This window comes from Bos mutus, chromosome 14 (genome assembly GCF_027580195.1).
Source record: "Bos mutus isolate GX-2022 chromosome 14, NWIPB_WYAK_1.1, whole genome shotgun sequence".
Taxonomy (NCBI): Eukaryota; Metazoa; Chordata; class Mammalia; order Artiodactyla; family Bovidae; genus Bos; species Bos mutus.
In genome coordinates this window covers 42044828-42063681 of record NC_091630.1, presented here as the reverse complement: position 1 = coordinate 42063681, position 18854 = coordinate 42044828, and the positions used below count along the sequence as shown (strand labels likewise).

At 39.1% G+C, this 18854-nt stretch overlaps 1 protein-coding gene across 5 annotated transcripts in view; it reads left to right on the top strand.

Annotated features, from left to right (window-relative positions):
- The window catches only part of ZFHX4 (zinc finger homeobox 4), a 202070-nt gene that overhangs the window by 161989 nt on the left and 21227 nt on the right, over positions 1 to 18854 (top strand). For 3 of the 5 annotated variants that reach the window (XM_070382222.1, XM_070382219.1, XM_070382220.1), the window contains exons 5-6: positions 7046 to 7114; positions 15533 to 15652. In XM_070382222.1, the coding sequence (XP_070238323.1) occupies positions 7046 to 7114; positions 15533 to 15652 (189 nt within the window). The remainder of the gene's footprint in view (positions 1 to 7045; positions 7115 to 15532; positions 15653 to 18854) is intronic. The other 2 variants (XM_070382223.1, XM_070382221.1) reach the window with 1 other exon arrangement.

Genomic DNA, 18854 nt, shown 5'->3' with positions numbered 1-18854 from the left:
AATCGGGAAAAGAGTACGTCAAGGCTGTATATTGTCGTCCTGCTTATTTAACTTACATGCATAGTACATCTTGTGAAATGTCGAGCTGGATGAAGCACAAGCTGGAATCAAGATTGCTGGAAAAAATATCAATAACCTCAGATATGCAGATTATACCACCCTTATGGCAGAAAGCGAAGAGGAACTAAAGAGCCTCTTAATGAAAGTGAAAGAGGAGAGTGGAAAAAGTTGGCTTAAAACTCAACATTCAGAAAACTAAGATCATTGCACCCGGTCCCATCATTAGATAGTAAATAGATGGGTAAACAATGGAAACAGTGAGAGTCTTTATTTTTGGGGGCTCCAAAATCACTGTAGATGGTGACTGCATCCATGAAATTAAAAGATGCTTGCTCTTTGGAAGAAAAGCTATGACCAACCTAGGCAGCATATTAAAAAGCAGAGATATTACTTTACCAAAAAGGTCCGTCTGGTCAAAGCTATGGTTTTTCCAGTCGTCATGTATGGATGTAAGAGTTGGACTATAAAGAAAGCTGAGCACCGAAGAATTGATGCTTTTGAACTGTGGTATTGGAGAAGACTCTTGAGAGTCCCTTAGACCCCAAGGAGATCCAACCAGTCAATCCTAAAGGAAATCATTCCTGAATATTCATTGGAAGGACTGATGCTGAAGCTGAAGCTTCAATACTTTGGCCACCTGATGTGAACAACTGACTCATTGGAAAAGACCCTGGTTCTGGGAAAGATTGAAGGCGGGAGGAGAAGGACATGACAGAAGATGAGATGGTTGGATGGCATCACCGACTTGATGGACATGAGCTTGGAGAAGGCTCTGGGAGTTGGTGATGAACAGGAAATCCTGGCATGCTGCTGTCCATGGGGTTACAAAGACTTGGACATGACTGAGCGACTGAACTGAACTGACATCATTTTGGTTAAGAGAGCTTTTGTCGTTTACTGGTCCAACTCTTTGTGACCCCACAGGTTGTAGCCTGGTAGGCTTCCCTGTCCTTGGCTATCTCCTAGAGTTTGCTCAGATTCATGGACATTGAGTCGGTGATGCTATCTAACCATCTCATCCTCTGCTGTCCTCTTCTCATTTTGCCTTCAATCTTTGTCCCAGTATCAGGGTCTTTACCAATGAGTCAGCTCTTCGCATCAGGAGGCTAAAGTATTGGAGTTTCAGATTCCTGAATAAAACTGTATGGATTCAAATCATAGCTCCACCACTTGCTTGGGGCATCCTAACACATATAAAGGGTATCAATCAGCCTCAGGTACTGTAAAATGTTAGTGGTGGTGATGATGGTTGTAATATACTATACAATCTGACTGTTGATACTATAATCAATATACTATTCCTCAGAAAATGCAGTAATTACTCCTACCTTGTGTTAATAAAAATAATTTGATCCCATTTTTAAATATGTGATCATCACCAAATGGACAGAATAGAGTAAAATACTAGATGAATTGTCAGTGGTATTATTCTTAAATAGTATTAAGTAAGAAAGGTCAGGTGCTGAAGAACACCAATTAGTAATCTAATTAAATTGCCAGGAAAAGAGACAGATCGTGTTAACAGCAGTCAGATTTGTTATTACAGAGCAATTATTAAAGTGAAATATTGAAAGATGCTATGTATCATTACTAAGCTTTAAACATGTCATTTTACACAGGCAGAAAAGTATAGATTAATCAGTTCACTTGATAAGTTAAAAGCTCCTTTATTAAAATATTTATATCATTTGTATAAAGAAGGCAGCACTGTTGAGGATATAAAAAGAATTATGTGGCATACTGCACTGTGAAAGAAGTGGAAAGTGTTACTTGAACAGTCGTGTCCAACTCTTTGTGACCCTATGGACTGTAGCCCGCTAGGCTCCTCTGTCCATGGGATTCTCCAGACAAGAATACTGGAGTGGATAGCTATTCCCTTCTCCAGGGGATCTTCCTGACCCAGGGATCAAACCCGAGTCTCCCACATTACAGGCAGATTCTTTACCATCTGAGCCACCAGGGAAGCCCCAAGAATACTGGAGTGGGTAGCCATTCACTGCATTCCCTTATAAAATTATTTGCACAAGCCATTCTCTTCAGAAGTCTCCATAATTGTGAGATTAAATAAAAGATTTTGGTTTTGACATTTTATATTTTCCTTAAAGGGCTTCCCAGGTGGCTCAGTGATAAAGAATCCACCTGCCAGTGCAGGAGATGAGTTCGATCTCTGGATCAGGAAGATCTCCTGGAGGAGGAAATGGCAACTATTCCAGTATCCTTGCCTGGAAAATCCCATGGACAGAGTATGGTGGGCTGCAGTCCAAGGGGTGGCAAAGAGTCAGATGCAACAGCAGCTAAACACACACACACACACATACACACACATTTCCTTAAATCACTATCAAATGAAAAGATTTCTATGTGGCAGCAAACTGTTTGGTTATAGTTTATATTTAAGGAATGTAAATATTTTATGAAATACCAGAGTTTTCATAGGACTAGTGAAAATTTCTTTCTTACCTACCTCCTCCTTCAACTCCCCCAAACCTCATACTCTTAGTTCGCTGGCTTTCATGAAGATAGGAAAACCTTTATAGATTCCTAAAAACTGTGGTAGTAGACATATCCAAAATTTCACAGACTTTTTTACCAGGCAGACCTGGGTTTTATTTCAAGCTCTGTCAGTTTCAAACTTGGGGACCTGGAGCAAGTGACCTTAACCTCTTTGAGCCTCTAGACTCATGATTTGTAAAATAAAGCTTAATCATTGCCTCCTGATTGTATTGTGAAGGTTCACTTCAGTTCAGTCACTCAGTCATGTTCGACTCTCTGCAAACCCATGGACTACAGCACGCCAGGCCTGCCTGCCTATCACCAACTCCTGGAGTTTACTCAAACTCATGTCCATTGAGTCAGTGATGCCATCCAACCTCTCATCCTCTGTCATCCCCTTCTCCTCCCACCTTCAATATTTCCTAGCATCAGGGTCTTTTCAAATGAGTTGGCTCTTCGGATCACATGGCCAAAGTATGGGAGTTTCAGCTTCAGTCCTTTCAACATCAGTCCTTCCAATGAATATTCAGGAATGATTTCCTTTGGGATTGACTGGTTGGATCTCCTTGCAGTCCAGGGGACTCTCAAGAGTCTTCTCCAACACCACAGTTCAAAAGCATCAATTCTTCGGCGCTCAGCTTTCTTTATAGTCCAACTCTCACATCCATACATGACTACTGGAAAAACAATAGCCTGGACTAGATGGACCTTTGTTGGCAAAATAACATCTCTGCTTTTTAATATGTTATTTTGGTTGGTCATAACTTTTCTCCCAAGGAATAAGCATCTTTTAATTTCATGGCTGCAGTCACCATCTGCAGTGATTTTGGAGCCCCCAAAAATAAAGTCTGACACTGTTTCCCCTGTTTCTTCATCTATTTGCCATGAAGTCATGGGACCAGATACCATGATCTTAGTTTTCTGAATGTTGAGTTTTAAGCCAACTTTTTCAATCTCCTCTTTCACTTTCATCAAGAACAAAGAGGCTCTTTAGTTCTTCTTCACTTTCTGCCATAAGGGTGGTGTCATCTGCATATCTGAGGTTATTGATATTTCTCCTGGCAATCTTGATTCCAACTTGTGCTCCATCCAGCCCAGCGTTTCTCATGATGTACTCTGCATATAAGTTAAATAAGCATGGTGACAATATACAGCCTTGACATACTCCCTTTCCGATTTGGAACCAGTCTGTTGTTCTATGTCCAGTTCTAACTGTTGCTTCCTGACCTGCATACAGATTTCTCAAGAGGCAGGTCAGGTGGTCTGGTATTCCCATCTCTCTCAGAATTTTCCACAGTTTATTGTGATCCACACAGTCAAAGGCTTTGGCATAGTCAATAAAACAGAAGTAGATGTTTTTCTGGAACTCCTTTGCTTTTTCCATGATCCAGCGGATGTTGGCAATTTGATCTCTGGTTCCTCTGTCTTTTCTAAATCCAGCTTGAACATCTGGAAGCTCATGGTCACATATTGTTGAAGCCTGGCTTGGAGAATTTTAAGGATTACTTTACTAGCGCGTGAGATGAGTGCAATTGTGTGGAAGTTTGAGCATTCTTTGGCATTGCTTTTCTTGGGGATTGGAATGAAAACTGACCTTTTCCAGTCCTGTGGCCATTTCTGAGTTTTCCAAATTGCTGGCATATTGAGTGCAGCACTTTCACAGCATCATTGAGGATTTGAAGTAGCTCAACTGGAATTCCATCACCTTCACTAGCTTACATGAAGGTTACATGACTGCTTTTACACAAATAGTTTACCACAGTACCTGGCAGAGATGGAAACTTAATGTTTGTCATTGTGTTCTTTTTATAATCATAAATCTTTGAAAAGTAGCAATCCTTTGAAAAAATTTACTTAGATACTGTTTCTTGTTGTTCAGTCACTACTGATGTCTATTTGAACAAATCTGTTTGATACACTTCAGTGTGTATGTGTGTGCAATGGTAAGATTATTTGATAAAATAGGATTGTTTTTCGCTAGAAAAGAGGGGAAGAAATGATTTTAAACACAATATTTATATGTATATATGGTGGTGATGGTTTAGTTACTCAATCGTGTCTGACTCTTTGGGACCCCAAGGACTATAGCCTGCCAGGCTCCCCTGTGCATGGGATTTCCCAGGCAGGAATATTTGAGGGGTTGCCATTTCCTTCTCCATATGTATATATAAGATGACTTACTTGTTTTTGGTATATTTGAGAAAGTTTTGAATTTATAGAGTCCTAAGGCTCCTGGGAAGCTTTCGTAAAATACTCATCTTGAATTTCATCTATTTCAGGATATAGGGTGTAGTTTAATATTTTGAATAAAGGTGTCCTAGGTGATGCAAAGAGCCAACTCATTGGAAAAGACCCTAAAGCTGGGAAACACTGGGGGCGGGAGGAGAAGGGGCAATGGAGGATGAGATGCTTGGATGGCATCACGGACTCAATGGAGGTGAGTTTGAGTAAATTCTGGGATATAGTGAAGGACAGGGAAGCCTGGCTTGCTGCAGTCCATGAGGTCACAAAGAGTCAGACATGACTTAGCGACTGAACAACAAGGTGACTTTCATATTCTTCACTCTCTCCTTGATTGAGAATATGTGAAAATGAAATTTCTTAAGGAACTCACAATTTATCGAGTAAACAGACATAGATCACATAATGCAATGCAATGCATCAGAAGTGCTGAGATGTATAAAGGCTAATTGTTACACAAGCAAAGAGGAAGTGACCCTTGCTTTGGGTTTTGAGGGATGAATGAGAGTTGAACAGAAGAACAAAAAAACATTCAAAAAATAAAACGAATAATATTGATCAAGGTATAACGAAGTGAGAAGTTGCCAGGAGGAAGAAGTGGGCTTCTTGAGTGATCTATTGATTAGACATCAATGCTGTGATCTATTTGGAAGTTATTCCTCAATTTATAAGCAAAAACTGATGTCAAATTCTTTTTTCTCAAGACTAACTTAAGATATAGTTACAGGATAATTGTTTTTTTGTTGTTGTTATTCTTCTTGGAAATGGGTACTGTGTATTTATTATGATTGTATTGTTTTTAAACAGTTTACCAACAAAGGCCAAAGATTTTGTATGTAGCAGGAGAAACAATTAGTGAATGTAATAATAGTGCTTTGGTGTGCACTTCTATTTTTAAGGTTAATTATTTGTTTAATTAAAACCTTCAGAATCAACCACAGATGCTATTGCCTAGAAATATTAGATAAACTTGAGTCTCTTTGGCAGTGTAAGAATTGTATAACAACTTTTTTATCCTCTTAATAATATATGAGCTTTTCTTACTTTGAAGTCCATATCACATTTTACCTTTATTTGTGTTATTTTCTCTTACAGTTGCTGATTATTTATGTAATTATTTCTGCATTTTACAAAAGAGGAAATCAGGGCTTAGAGAGGTTAAGTAATATACTTGAGGGTTCCCTTACCTGGAAAGTGCTAGAACTCTGATTTTTACTCAAGCAATTCTGTTTTCGTGAAAGATAGTTCTTGAGATATTATGAGAGATTAGACTGGAAAGACATGGAATTCCAGGCAGGGAAATTGTTGTGGAGGCTACTGAAATGATCAGGAGAGATACAATGACAGAGAAATAGAGAAACAGACATGAAAGGTACATTGTAAAATGAAATGAATAGCAAGTGTTGAATTGCTGTAGAGAAAAAATAAGGTGTTGAAGGTGATTCCTTAAGTCTTGTTTATCATAGATTCTCCTACAACAGGGAACTCGAAGAGCAGAGTTAGATGGAACTTAGGACTCGGGCATGAATTTAGCAAACCAGGATGTTGTCAACACTTCTGCTCTGGGGCTCACATAATAGATCAGAATAAAGATGTGACTTCATTGATGACTTGAACTTATTCTTCAGTTTTCTTCAAGTACTTGTTTTCTGTTTTGGTCTCTCACATCATCTCTCCTATATTGTGTTAGTTGCTCAATTGTGTCCAGCTCTTTGCGACCCCATGGACTGTAGCCGGCCAGGCCCCTCTGACCTCAGGCAAGAATACTGGAGTGGGTTCCCATGCCCTTTTCCAAGGGATTGTCCAGACTCAGGGACTGAACCCAGATCTTCTGCATTGCAGGAAGATTCTTTCCCATATGAGCTACCAGGGAATTGTATATTGAGGGGTTTTCTTTATTTTTTTGACAGAGAAATAAAACTATGCTCCCAGTTTTATGCAATATGCCATTGTCATTATAACATGTAGGCTTGGCCAGATAACCAAGTGCAAAAAATCTGAATGAGCCTTTCCTGTTTCCATATTTTATTCTCTGTGATTTTATTTGTTGTGTGTGGCTGATCATGAGAATGAGATCTAGGCTTACTATTCTTTGGACTCATTTGGGCAGCCACTAGGGTGTAAGGTGTGCCAGCAAATTCTACCTGGTGCTTATCTCTTTGAAAGTCAAATTTTGGATCTGTGGTATTGACTGACACCACAGAGCTGACCATGGTGTGCTGACTACCTTTCATTCTGATGTCCTCTGCAGAAACTGCCTCTTTGGGAGCCAGGACCTGTGAGGATGATCTTACAGAGCAGCAGTTGAGAGCAACCTCAGGTAATTTGTCTTATTCTTGTCTGTCTTAAATGAATTACTTTTGTTACTCTCATAATCTATGAAATAAACTCTCTGGAACTGCCCTAGCTAGAACTGATCAAATCACACAAAAAATTTAAATCCTATATAGAATATATCAATTTAATATAAAAATTAAATATAGTCAAATTTGGATGCATATGTAAAGGAAATTCCCAGAGAACAAGTAACTTCTGCTGGATAATTTCTCACATCTACATTTATACAGAGTGAAATTTTTTACATAAATTGATGGTTTTATACAATGTGAAAGTCAATAAGCTGGGTATTGTTTCTGCCCCAAGTCAAACAACCTGGATGCTGGAGTTAGTTTTGGTAATGAGTTGATTGGATTTTTACAACTGTGTCAACACAATCACTGGCTCCTATGATTTGCATGCTTATGTGTGTGTTAAAAAATGGAGGTGAGGCCTTTTTAGCTGCATTATATTCACATAGTTTAAGAGGAATTTCATCCATGTTGCTATAATACACCTCACTTATTTCCACTATAAAATGATCCCAGTTTCCAGATTTATACAATTGGAATAATAATGTCAATACAGAACAAAAAATGATTATAAAAAGTCCCTCACATTTATAATGGGGTTTTGAAATATGTTTTAAAATTTCAAGTGAAACTATCCCTCCAATATAAAGTCAGAACTTCCCTCTTTAAAAATTCTTAAAAGTAAAGTTTACCTTCACCTATGCTTATCTCATGCGAAGAGTTGACTCATTGGAAAAGAAGACCCTGATGCTGGGTGGGATTGGGGGCAGGAGGAGAAGGGGACAACAGAGGATGAAATGGCTGGATGGCATCACCGACTTGATGCACATGAGTTTGGGTGAACTCCTGGAGTTGGTGATGGACAGGGAGCGGCCTGGCTTGCTGTGATTCATGGGGTCACAAAGAGTTGGACATGACTGAGCGACTGAACTGAACTGAACTGAATGCCTATCTCATGAATACTTTTTTATTTATAAATCATTATTTATTTTTCATCTTATGTTACTTTTCCATAGAAAATCAGAGAATATATTTAAAATAAATTAGCATAAACTCAGTTTATCTTCCTCACTTCAAGCCAATAAAAAAATTGCATTAATGACTAGGTTGAAAATAATAGGGCAAAAATCAAAACTATGAGAAATATATCAAACTAAAAAGAGACCACTACCTGTCAATATATTTGTTTTATAAACAAAGACATCAAAATTTATATCTTCAACCTTTCTGAGAAGTTTTATATTTAGACACTCCCATGCCTTCTGGATAGTTTCATGGAGATGTTCTACAAAGAAATCAAATATAACAAATTCCAAATTGAGCTCTTCTCTGCAAACCATTTCTTCTCCTCTTTGATCTTAATTGATTATATCATACCATAGTCCTCATTACCCCAAGTAAGAAAACTCAGAATCATCAATTTACTCAAAATTGGCGGGAACTGTGGGGCATAAGTTTTGAGTAAGGCCGATTAGTTCTCTCATTTTTTAGATGTTTCATGTATATGTGCCAAGTCACTTCAGCCATGTCTGACTCTGCAACCTTATGGACTTGTAGCCCTCTAGGCTTCTCTGTCCATGAGATTCTCTAGGCAAGAATACTGGAGTGGGTTGCCATTCCCTTCTCCAGGGGATCTTCCCAACCCAGAGATGGAACCCAAGTCTCTTATGTCTCCTGCATTGGCAGACAAGTTCTTTATCACTAGGGCCACTGGGAAGCCCTTTTAGATGTTATTTCTATACAAATTAGTTATTTTCAGATTTCAACAAATATGAAGGAAGTAGAGCAGAGGTTTTCAAAGTGTGGACTCCTTACAGACAGCATCAGCACGATACAGGAACTGGAAAGAATGCAGATTCTTAGGCCCTATCCCAGATTTAATGTATCAGAAGCACTGAAGATGGGGCCCGGCAGTCTAGGGTTTAACATGCCCTCCAGGTGACAGTGATTCCCACTAAAATCTGAGGCCCCCACCTGTGTGACTGGTGAGACGCTATATTAGAAACAGTGGTCAGAGAAGTTCTCTAAGGAAATGACAGGTAAGTTGAGTACAAAATAATAAGAAGAAAATTAGGGGAAAGACATTACAGACAGAGGGAAAAGGTTGGTCATATTCTGTGAAGAGAAAGAAGGGTAGTGTGGAGAGAGATGAGTGAAGAGGAGAGCAATGTAAGGTGAAGTCATAAAGGTAGACAGAGGCCTGATCAGTTTAACCACAGTGGAGAGTTCCTATGTTATTTTAAACAAAATAGGAAGCCATGGCAGGACTCAAACAGCAGAATGGCTCGATTTTATTAAGGTGTGCTGAATAAATTGTGGGAAAGCAAGAGCAAGTCTTTCCCAGTAATGAGACCATTGCAAGCTACAGGTAAGCAGTTAACAGTACTGGCAATGAAAATGAAAAGAAATAGATGGGTTTACTGTATATAAGATATCCTGGAATTGGAATTAATAGGACTTTCTGATAGATTGGTGTGCATATAAGAAGGAGAAAGAAGTCAGTGATGAGCCTTGCTTTTGGTGAATGGTGGTACCATTCACTGAGATCATGGAGACTGGGGAGAAAGAGTACATTGAAGGGTGATCAAGAGCTCCGATTAGACATATTAAGTTTGATACGCCTTTCAGACATCCAAATGGAGATGCAAAATTTAAACCAGTGGACCTGGATGAAGTCATCTAGGGATATCATTATTTTTCCTCAAATCAAACATTCTTTGTGGATAAGAGAATAGGACTTAGGACCAATGCTGGAGACATTCCAATATTTAGATTTTTAATGGAGGAGTCCCCAGCAAAGGGGAATAAGAAAGAACTTTCAGAGGGGTATGGCATCACAATAGTCTGATGCAATGAAATTCAAGAAAGGGAGTTTTTCAAGGAGAAAGGAGTAGTAACTAACATCTTCTGAGCAAAGTCAAGTAAGATGCAAAGTGGCCATTGGATTTCACAGCATGGAAGTCATCAGTGGCTTTGAGAAGAGCAATAGATGTGGAGCCAGGCCAGCAATGGTTGAATAATGAACATGATTGAGCAGAGAGAGAAAATTTAAACCAAAACAAAACAACCCAAACCAGACCAAAACCAAAAAAAACCAAACAAATGCTTCTTTTAGGTTTAATTGAACACGAATGGAGGAAAGCAAGAGTCTAGACTCCTCTTTTCCTTTTCCCAGTTTTGCTTCCTAAATGGAACTCAGTGTTCCAGGTAACAAGCTCTGCCTGCCTTCTATAATTCCAGCCCTGGGGTTGGTGCTTCTGGAACACTGACAAAAAAGACAATCACTGTTTTCAGTAAATGTGTACCTATTAGGGGAAGTAGGTAATACTGATTTCCACATGCTAACTTAAGTTGTCTTACACTAATGCACAAGAAAAAGAAAAAAAAAACCTATCCAGAAACACTAATCTTAGTTCAGCATTCAGAGAAGACTTTTTGGAGAAAGAAGCAATTAAAAGAGAGGAGGGACATATGTAGACCTATGGTTAATTCATGTTGATGCATGACAGAAATCAAACCACTATTGTAAAGCAATCATCAGTCAATTAAAAATAACTAAAATGGTGGCTCAGAAGGTAAAGCATCTGCCTGCAATGCAGGAGACCTGAGTTCAATCTCTGGGTCAGGAAGATTCCCTGGAGAAGGAAATGGCGACCCACTCTAGTACTCTAGCCTGGAAAATTCCATGGACAGAGGAGCCTGGTGGGCTACAGTCCATGGGGTCATAAAGAGTTGGACATGACTGAGCGACTCACTTTCACTTTCTCTCTAATATAAAAAGAAGCAATTAAGAGTAATAATACTGCTAGCATTTTTAATACTTATTTTGCATTAAGCTCTGTGCTAATTTTTATATATTATAACAAGTCTATGAAGTAAGTAGCATTAGCTCCATTTTTACATATGATAAAAATGATATTTGCCAAGCTAAACTTAAAAGATGGGAGTTAAATACAGTGAAGAAAATTCATTCTAGAAAAGACAAGAAACAGAACGGTGTTTCTTATAGAAAGAAGGTAGGCATCAATGACTGTGTGTGTTCATGAAATGTGGTCTTGGACCAAGAGTATTAACATCATCTGGAACTTGGAGATGTAAATTCTCAGGCCTTACTCTACACTACCAGAGTCAGAATTTGTAGGGATAGAGCCCAACAATCTGTGGTTTAACCAGTCTTCCAGGCGATTCTGATGATGACCTGAAATTTGAGACTGTTCTCAAGTTAAGTGCCAGGTAGGAAGTGAAGAAAGATGAGACTGGAGTGATAGACAGAGACTAGCTCTTCTTGCCCTGTTCAGAAGACTGAGCTTTTTCTTTGTGTAATGGCAGTCACTGAAAGATGTTACATAGAGAAGTCAGATTTAAGTAGGTCATAAAAAGGATAGATTTTGAGGGAGTAGAGCTGAACAGGGAGACAAAGAAGGGGCACAAGAAGGAATTCTTATAAGCCAAGTGTCTAGAATTGATGCTCCATGTGAAAAACTAAAGATGTTTCAGTTGCTATCCTTCGCTTTCTCTTTCAGTTCAGTTCAGCTCAGTCGCTCAGTCACGTCTGAGTCTTTGTGACCCCATGAATCGCAGCACACCAGGCCTCCCTGTCCATCACCAACTCCCGGAGTTCACTCAAACTCACGTCCATAGAGTCCGTGATGCCATCCAGCCCTCTCATCCTCTGTTGTCCCCTTCTCCTCCTGCCCCCAATCCCTCCCAGCACCAGGGTCTTTTCCAATGAGTCAACTCTTCGCATGAGGTGGCCAAAGTACTGGAGTTTCAGCTTTAGCATCATTCCTTCCAAAGAAATCCCAGGGCTGATCTCCTTTAGAATGGACTGGTTGGATCTCCTTGCAGTCCAAGGGACTGTCAGGAGTCTTCTCCAACACCACACTATGGGTTTAAAAAGTATGTGGTGGTTTCCTTAGAAGACTCAGAGGGTTCCCAAACCCAACTGTATAATAAAGCAGTAGGAACAAAACTGACTGGTGTTTAGATCAGAGAGAGAGCATGAAGCAGATTTGGGGTCTCCTGCATTGCAGGCAGATTCTTTACCAGCTGAGCTACCAGGGAAGCCCTATAACAATGCAAGGGGAAGTTAATTGTACCGTTGTGAGACTATAAAATTATTTTGTCTTCTTCCTATTATTTTGAAATGTTTTATCATTTATTTGAAAATCAGGAAGTTCTACTGGACCTAATGCATGTTTGAATTATATCATAAAATTTAACATATGAATACTGTGTTTTCCATGAGGCAAAATAATTGAAATATACACAGTGGGAATATAACTATTTTATGAAATGCTACACTTTCATTATTATTACATATAATATATTGAAGAAATTTATTGATGAAAATGAAAACTGCTTTAGCATCTTTATTTTGGAATTTTCTGTAATTTCCCTGAGTTCTAAGACATCCCTTTAATATATTTCATGCTGTATACTTTTTTCCTTTTTTCATAAAATTCTCTTCCTTTTTTCATAAAATGTAAGCATCTTACATTTTACAGCATTTTACAGTTGAGGAAATGTGGTACTTGAAAATGAGAACGTAGCCAACTCTTGCCCTTCACCCCAAATCCAACCTACATGGTTTTCTAGGGGAAAGTGGTTTCTCCACCCTTAATACTCTTGACTGTAAAGCCTATTTATAAAACGAATGTCAAATTTATTTCGAAAACTCTCCTGAAGAACGAAAGTGACCTTTTTCTCCTGACTCGGAGGAAACTTTATGGCGTACAAAAGTTACCCTTTGATTCTTTTTTGCCTGATTAAAAATTCGCCAAGTTCTATGGCTCCAAAGAGCCCTACCTGTAATAAACAGCTTTCGCCTTGGAAACCACAAAACAGGTCTGAATTGCTGGAGCATTAGAGCTAATTGCCTGCCTACTTCAAAGGAAGAACCAGAAAAGGCGGAGGGGCGCCCGAAGTCACAGAAGCCGAGGGAGTGCGGGCAAATCCACCCTGGAGGTTATGAGCTGTGGCTTGGAGGAGCCGGGCAAAGTTATGGCCTCAGAACTGCTGTTTGCGATTAAGTTGATGGGGAGCGTCTATCCCACAATCTCTCCCCGCTGCTGACACAGAGTCTTTGTTCACATTCAGATTTCTCAAACTGTTGCCAGGGTCAGGCTGGGGTCAGACACCACCGTGATGTATAGAAGAACTTGTCTGGGAATTTCTCTCACACTTAAGACACATACCAGAGGATCCTGCAGAAACCGTCTGATGAGACGCAGACCGTACTGGAGTTTCTCTTTTCGTACCTTCATAATTTTCGTTTTCTTCTCCTGACGCGCAATGTTTTATGAACAGGAGTGGCGCTAGCCCTTACCATTTTATGTCCCCTCAAGATAAGGACGCTCAGTAGCACTCTGACGCTTCGTTTTCCAGCCCTGGGGGGAAGGTCTAGTAAATCCGCTCCCAGCAGTCTCGCACCCCTTTCCTGGGACGAGTTTGAGAAGGAAGTGCCACGGGCTGTCGCGTAGGTCGCAGGCCTGACACTGGATGGTCGAGTCACGTGTGTGGACTTGGGAGGGGAGAGGGGAACACCACCTAATCCAGTTATGATTTCAGCCTCCCAAACGGAGCCAGGCCACGGTCCCCACCCAGCCTGGCCCCCTGCTGGAAGGAGGAGGTCTGGGTTTGATCACCGCTTATCACTGAAGGGTAGGGCCATGAGAAGGGTTGATTCATCTTCAAGTACAATTTTCACGTGTATTTGCCTGAAAGGGAAGTTTCCCCCGAACCCTCCAATGACTGACCTCTCCCTGAAGACCTCCCCTGCATTTTGGTGCAACACGAAAGTGTATCTATGGAGTCAGTAGATTTGCATGGTGCCTTTGAGGACTTCCGGTTGAAATAAACTCTGATTTCACATGTTTTAAACATCCTTGTTTTCAAACTTGGAGTCTTTCTTTGGAGTTTCTGCCATTGAGCCCAGAACCAACCCCCTCCTGTTGTCTTCTGGTCTCTAGTGGTGCAGCATGGCTGGCAAGTGAAACACTAAATAGCAATTGTTTTTTTTTTTCTTTTTGGTGCTCAGCTGCTACATATGACAGTGGATATTTCATTCTGCTGTCAGAACATTATTAAAAAAACATGGGGTATGGAGAGGGCCACGATTTCCCCTTTCAATCACTATAGCATTTGCAATGAAAATTTTATGCAGTGTGTAATTTTCAGTTAATGCTTGACACTTAAAATGTCCAGAGTAGCGTTTTGTACGGTTCTTGAAGGGTTAATTGTATCATGTTCTCTGCATAAAAGCTCTGCTTATCAAAAGCAAATAGAAGAGTGTATGCAAATGGGTGTCAGTGACCTTTTGCCTTTCCAGGGTTAATTTATATGGTCATTAAAGATTTTATGAAATTGAGGAGCCTGGTGCTTCAAATCCCATTTTACCTTCTTCTCCTAATTTATGTAATTCCTACCTGAACAGGGGAATAGGATTTTTATTTTTTGTGCCGCAATGAAAACAGCATGCCATGCTGTGGGGAGTTGCAAGTCTGGTTATCTGGCATTACTCAGATTGCTAAAAATTCATTAAAATGTGACATCAGCACAGTGAGAGACAAATGATCGCAGGATGAAAGAGAACAGTGGGCCTTTCACGGATTAGTGCTACACCGACCCAGCATAGAGGCTAACTGCATAAACAGATTAATCCACCAGCAGCGGCGTAGCTAAGATTTACAGAATAATTAAATAGGGTTGAGTTACTATGAGGATTTCCATGTAATCTAGCTGGTGTGAAACCCATGAATGAGGTGTGGGGTGATGTGGTTGTCATAGAAGAAGTATACCTTCTTCTGTCCTACACTCTGTAGAGCTCCCCCTATAGAAAAAAAAAAAAAAATCCCAGGATAACTGAAGTTTTGTGATCTTACTCTGACAAATTCCAAAGGATTCCTCTGGGGTCTAAGGACTGAAAGTTGAGAGTAACACCTGTCTTATATTTAACCCATCATTATCACATTATATTATGAAGACATTTTTCTGAGAATTTGCTTCCTTCTGCCATTTATCCAAGTCCATGGAGAAGCGGGTTCATGTAGTTTCGAAGGCTCTACTATTGAAATTACAAAATCGCCTCGCATTCATTTTTAAATCTTTTCTAGCTCAAACCGCATTTCTTTGAAAAGACTTCTTTTAATTTAGTATGGGCACATTTTCTCAGTGGAAATAAAAGAAGTGGCTTGAGATAAAAAACAAACCCTGCATTGGTAGAGCCAGCAGGTTCTAGTAGTGACTTTTGAATAAATTCATGTTCTTTTTTGAGAAGGAATGTCTGCAAATGATTCCTAAGTAACAAAATTTTTAAATGGTCACATTGTTTATTTTCGGGTTTGTGTTTCTGGGGTTTTCCATCCTACTGACTGGTGTGTGTTTCTTAGCAGAAGAACAGAATGAGGAGGCAGAAGGAGCCATTAAACCTATAGCCGGGGCTGACGAGGATGAGAAAGACACGAGTGAGAGAGACAACAGTGAAGGCAAAAACTCTAATAAAGACTCTGGTAAGATGCTAGTATCTTTCACCTTTCCCTCCCCCACCCCATCCCAGCGATCAACCCTTCCTTTGCTGACCCACCCCCAGCTTATTAAAAGCTTTTATTCATTTTAAACTGTCTGAACATTCCCACTACTATTCATTGCATGTGCATTTTGCATGTGATTTCTATCAGTAGCCTCCCATTGACCTATTTTTAATCATAACCATCTGACAGAATAGATGTGGATAAGTTGAAGAATATTGCAGGACGACCAGCGAGATTATTTTTTAATCAAATCAGTTTGTGTGCTTGTAATTTTTTAAGCGCCTTTCATTAATCTTAGCTATACTTGTGATTCCTCTGATGGCATATTAATTTTTCATAAGCATGGGATTAGATATCACTTGAATTTTTTCATTCAATCATATGCACCCCCTCCCTCCCTAAACCACGTAACCCTAAAAATAAATGTTATTTTTCCTTGCTTTCTTTTTTTTTTTTTTTTTTACAACTTACACTCAGGAATTTGCCCTTTTTAAGGGCATCTATTTGAGGCATTTCAAACAAAATCCAGTGAAAAAGTTTACAGATGATTCAGCCTAAGAAGAGGAAATATCATTGAGAAGGGATTAGGTGCTGGGTAATTTTGATCTTCTAGAATAGACAAATCCCAGTAATGAAAGCTACTGTCTTTGAAAACAAACCTTCGTGTCATGACATTTACTTGTGCACAAACAAACCCTAGGCTAGCATCTGGTGTGGATACCTAAGGCTTTTTCTGTGTTTGATTTGGCAAATATATGACTTCATCCATGCTTTGTATGTATGAGATGGAAATCTATGGTTGCAATGAATATTACATTGGCTACTTTTGCTGCACGCTATACCTAGTTTTATTATGTTGGACTCATTGAAGCAGAAGAAGTGCTGAAACGGGTTCAAGCCTATTCGTTTCAGGTAGTCATCTATCTTTTCCTGGAATTCCAGTGACAGCCGCATCTAAAGAAGCTTGTTTTCGCTATGAAGACATTGACTTGTGCAAAAAATATCATTTTCACGTGCACGTTTATTTAAATCTGAATTATCCTGCATTTGTAACTCAGTCTTTGCAGATCTAAATTTTCCATTCCCTTTGCAAATTATTTGAAGAGCCTCCCTGCTACCCACCCCATACCCTTCCATGCTGAATTTTTCTCCAGAATCCAGTGAAAAAAGTACCATTTAAATTTGCATCTAGCATATAGTGGCTAGCATATGATTCTAATTTGATTTTAACAAAGAGGATCTAAGGTTGGTTTTGAGCCTAAAGAATGTACAAAAAAAAAAAAAAAAGATCCCCTAGCTGTATAATAATACAGCTCCTGGGGTTACTGACAAGGTATTTGAAATACCTTGTGATCAGTTAAGGTCAAGGGCAGTGCCATCTAAACTTCATTTGGAAAGAATTGGAAATAGCAAGGGAGTCAGCTTAGGTCTAGGAGGATCTCATGAAAGCTAGCTGCTTGACTACTTCAGGAAGGCCATGATTCTCCCTGCCTTCAGTAGTGATTTTCTCACAGTTGTACCAAAAGAGACTGCAGGGTATGTTCCACCCCTAACCCAACACATGCAGAAGAATGTGTCAAACACACAGCCCATTGGTGTTTGTTGAGTATTCATGTAATGCTTAGGAATGTGACATTGTGCTTGGTTTTCAGTAACTAATACCTTGTAAAGGATGAGTTGTGGGAATCTTTTGAAAATGGCTCCAATCTCATCAATGAGTAAGGAGTCTTGCTTGGAACATACCACAGATACAAGGGCTCTATCTCCATCAGCTTGGTTTACTGGTCTACATAAATAATGGGCTCAATCACTCCCTAATGGCCTGATGAGTTATTACGCTTTCTTGGGGATCTCATTGTACCATCTCATCAGGACTCAGGCATGTGAGAGGATACAGACCGTTAGATAATGATAGTTTTCTAAGACACATTTTTAGCCCTACAGGAATGCCTCTCCAACTACATCTATAGGGATAAAAATGTACTTTACCCAACTCAAAGGAATTACTGAGATGCAAATGTTTAGCTTTGAAATGTCCCAGACATTGACAGTTCTTACTATTGACAACTCACATGAACATTTTTAACCCCCTTGGTACATTTTTATTTATTTATTATTTTTAACTGGAGGATAACTGCTTTACAATGTTGTGTTGGTTTCTGCCATAGATCAACATGAATCGGCCATAGGCATACATACACATATGAGAAACCAACAACAAACATTATTTTCAATGGTGAAAAACAGAAAGCATTTCCTCTAAGATCAGGAACAAGACAGGGGTGCCCACTCTCACGTGAACATTTAACAAAGTTTTCTGCTTTCTACACTGAATCTGATTAGGTGAAAAAATTATTACATGGTTGTTGTTTTTTTTTCTTGTAAGTATTTCTAACGATTATCCACTTATGTGTATATTGGTTTTCTCCCTGATGTCAATTATAAATGTCAAAAATCCTGGCAAATTTATACATTAATCACTATCTGAATGTGCTAGATGGGAAAACAGTGTGACCTCACTTTAACACAGAATTTTTTAGACAGGAAGGAATTAACACATGTTAGGAAGAAGGTGTTTGTATAAGCTGTTGTACTTTGTTGCTGACATTAATCTCTAGGACGGGAGCTTTCAAAATGAGACTTGGCAATATGCAAGTTATATTTGTTGAATATTCATTCATAATAGAAAAGCCTCCTAATGCCTCATTTATATTGTCATTTAAATCTAGTGCCACTTTAGATTAATTATAATCCAAATTATAGCTCTGTGCACTACAAGAATTAATATAGAGTTTATCCAGATTAATACATTTGCATTGAAAATGTAATATGTCTCTGCCATGGCTAAGGGGACCGCTTTTTAATAAGGGAGTAAACATGAGGAAAGATGGAAATTAACCTTCATTACTGCAATTAAAATTATCCTTTCATTCTAGTCTCATTAGAAAGAATACTGTACCAGTCATTATAATTTAGGCTTATTTGGAGTTGAATAACATCTTGTGTTATATCCAAGTTTTACAGTATTCAAACTTTATCAAATACATTGATTCATAAGTAATAACCCAGGATTTTGCTGTATTTTTTTTCAATATTTGCTCTGAATACATATATGTGATTGGATTTTCCTCAGTTGTTATGAACATAAACCATTTTACAACCTTCTGTATTTTAGGGATTG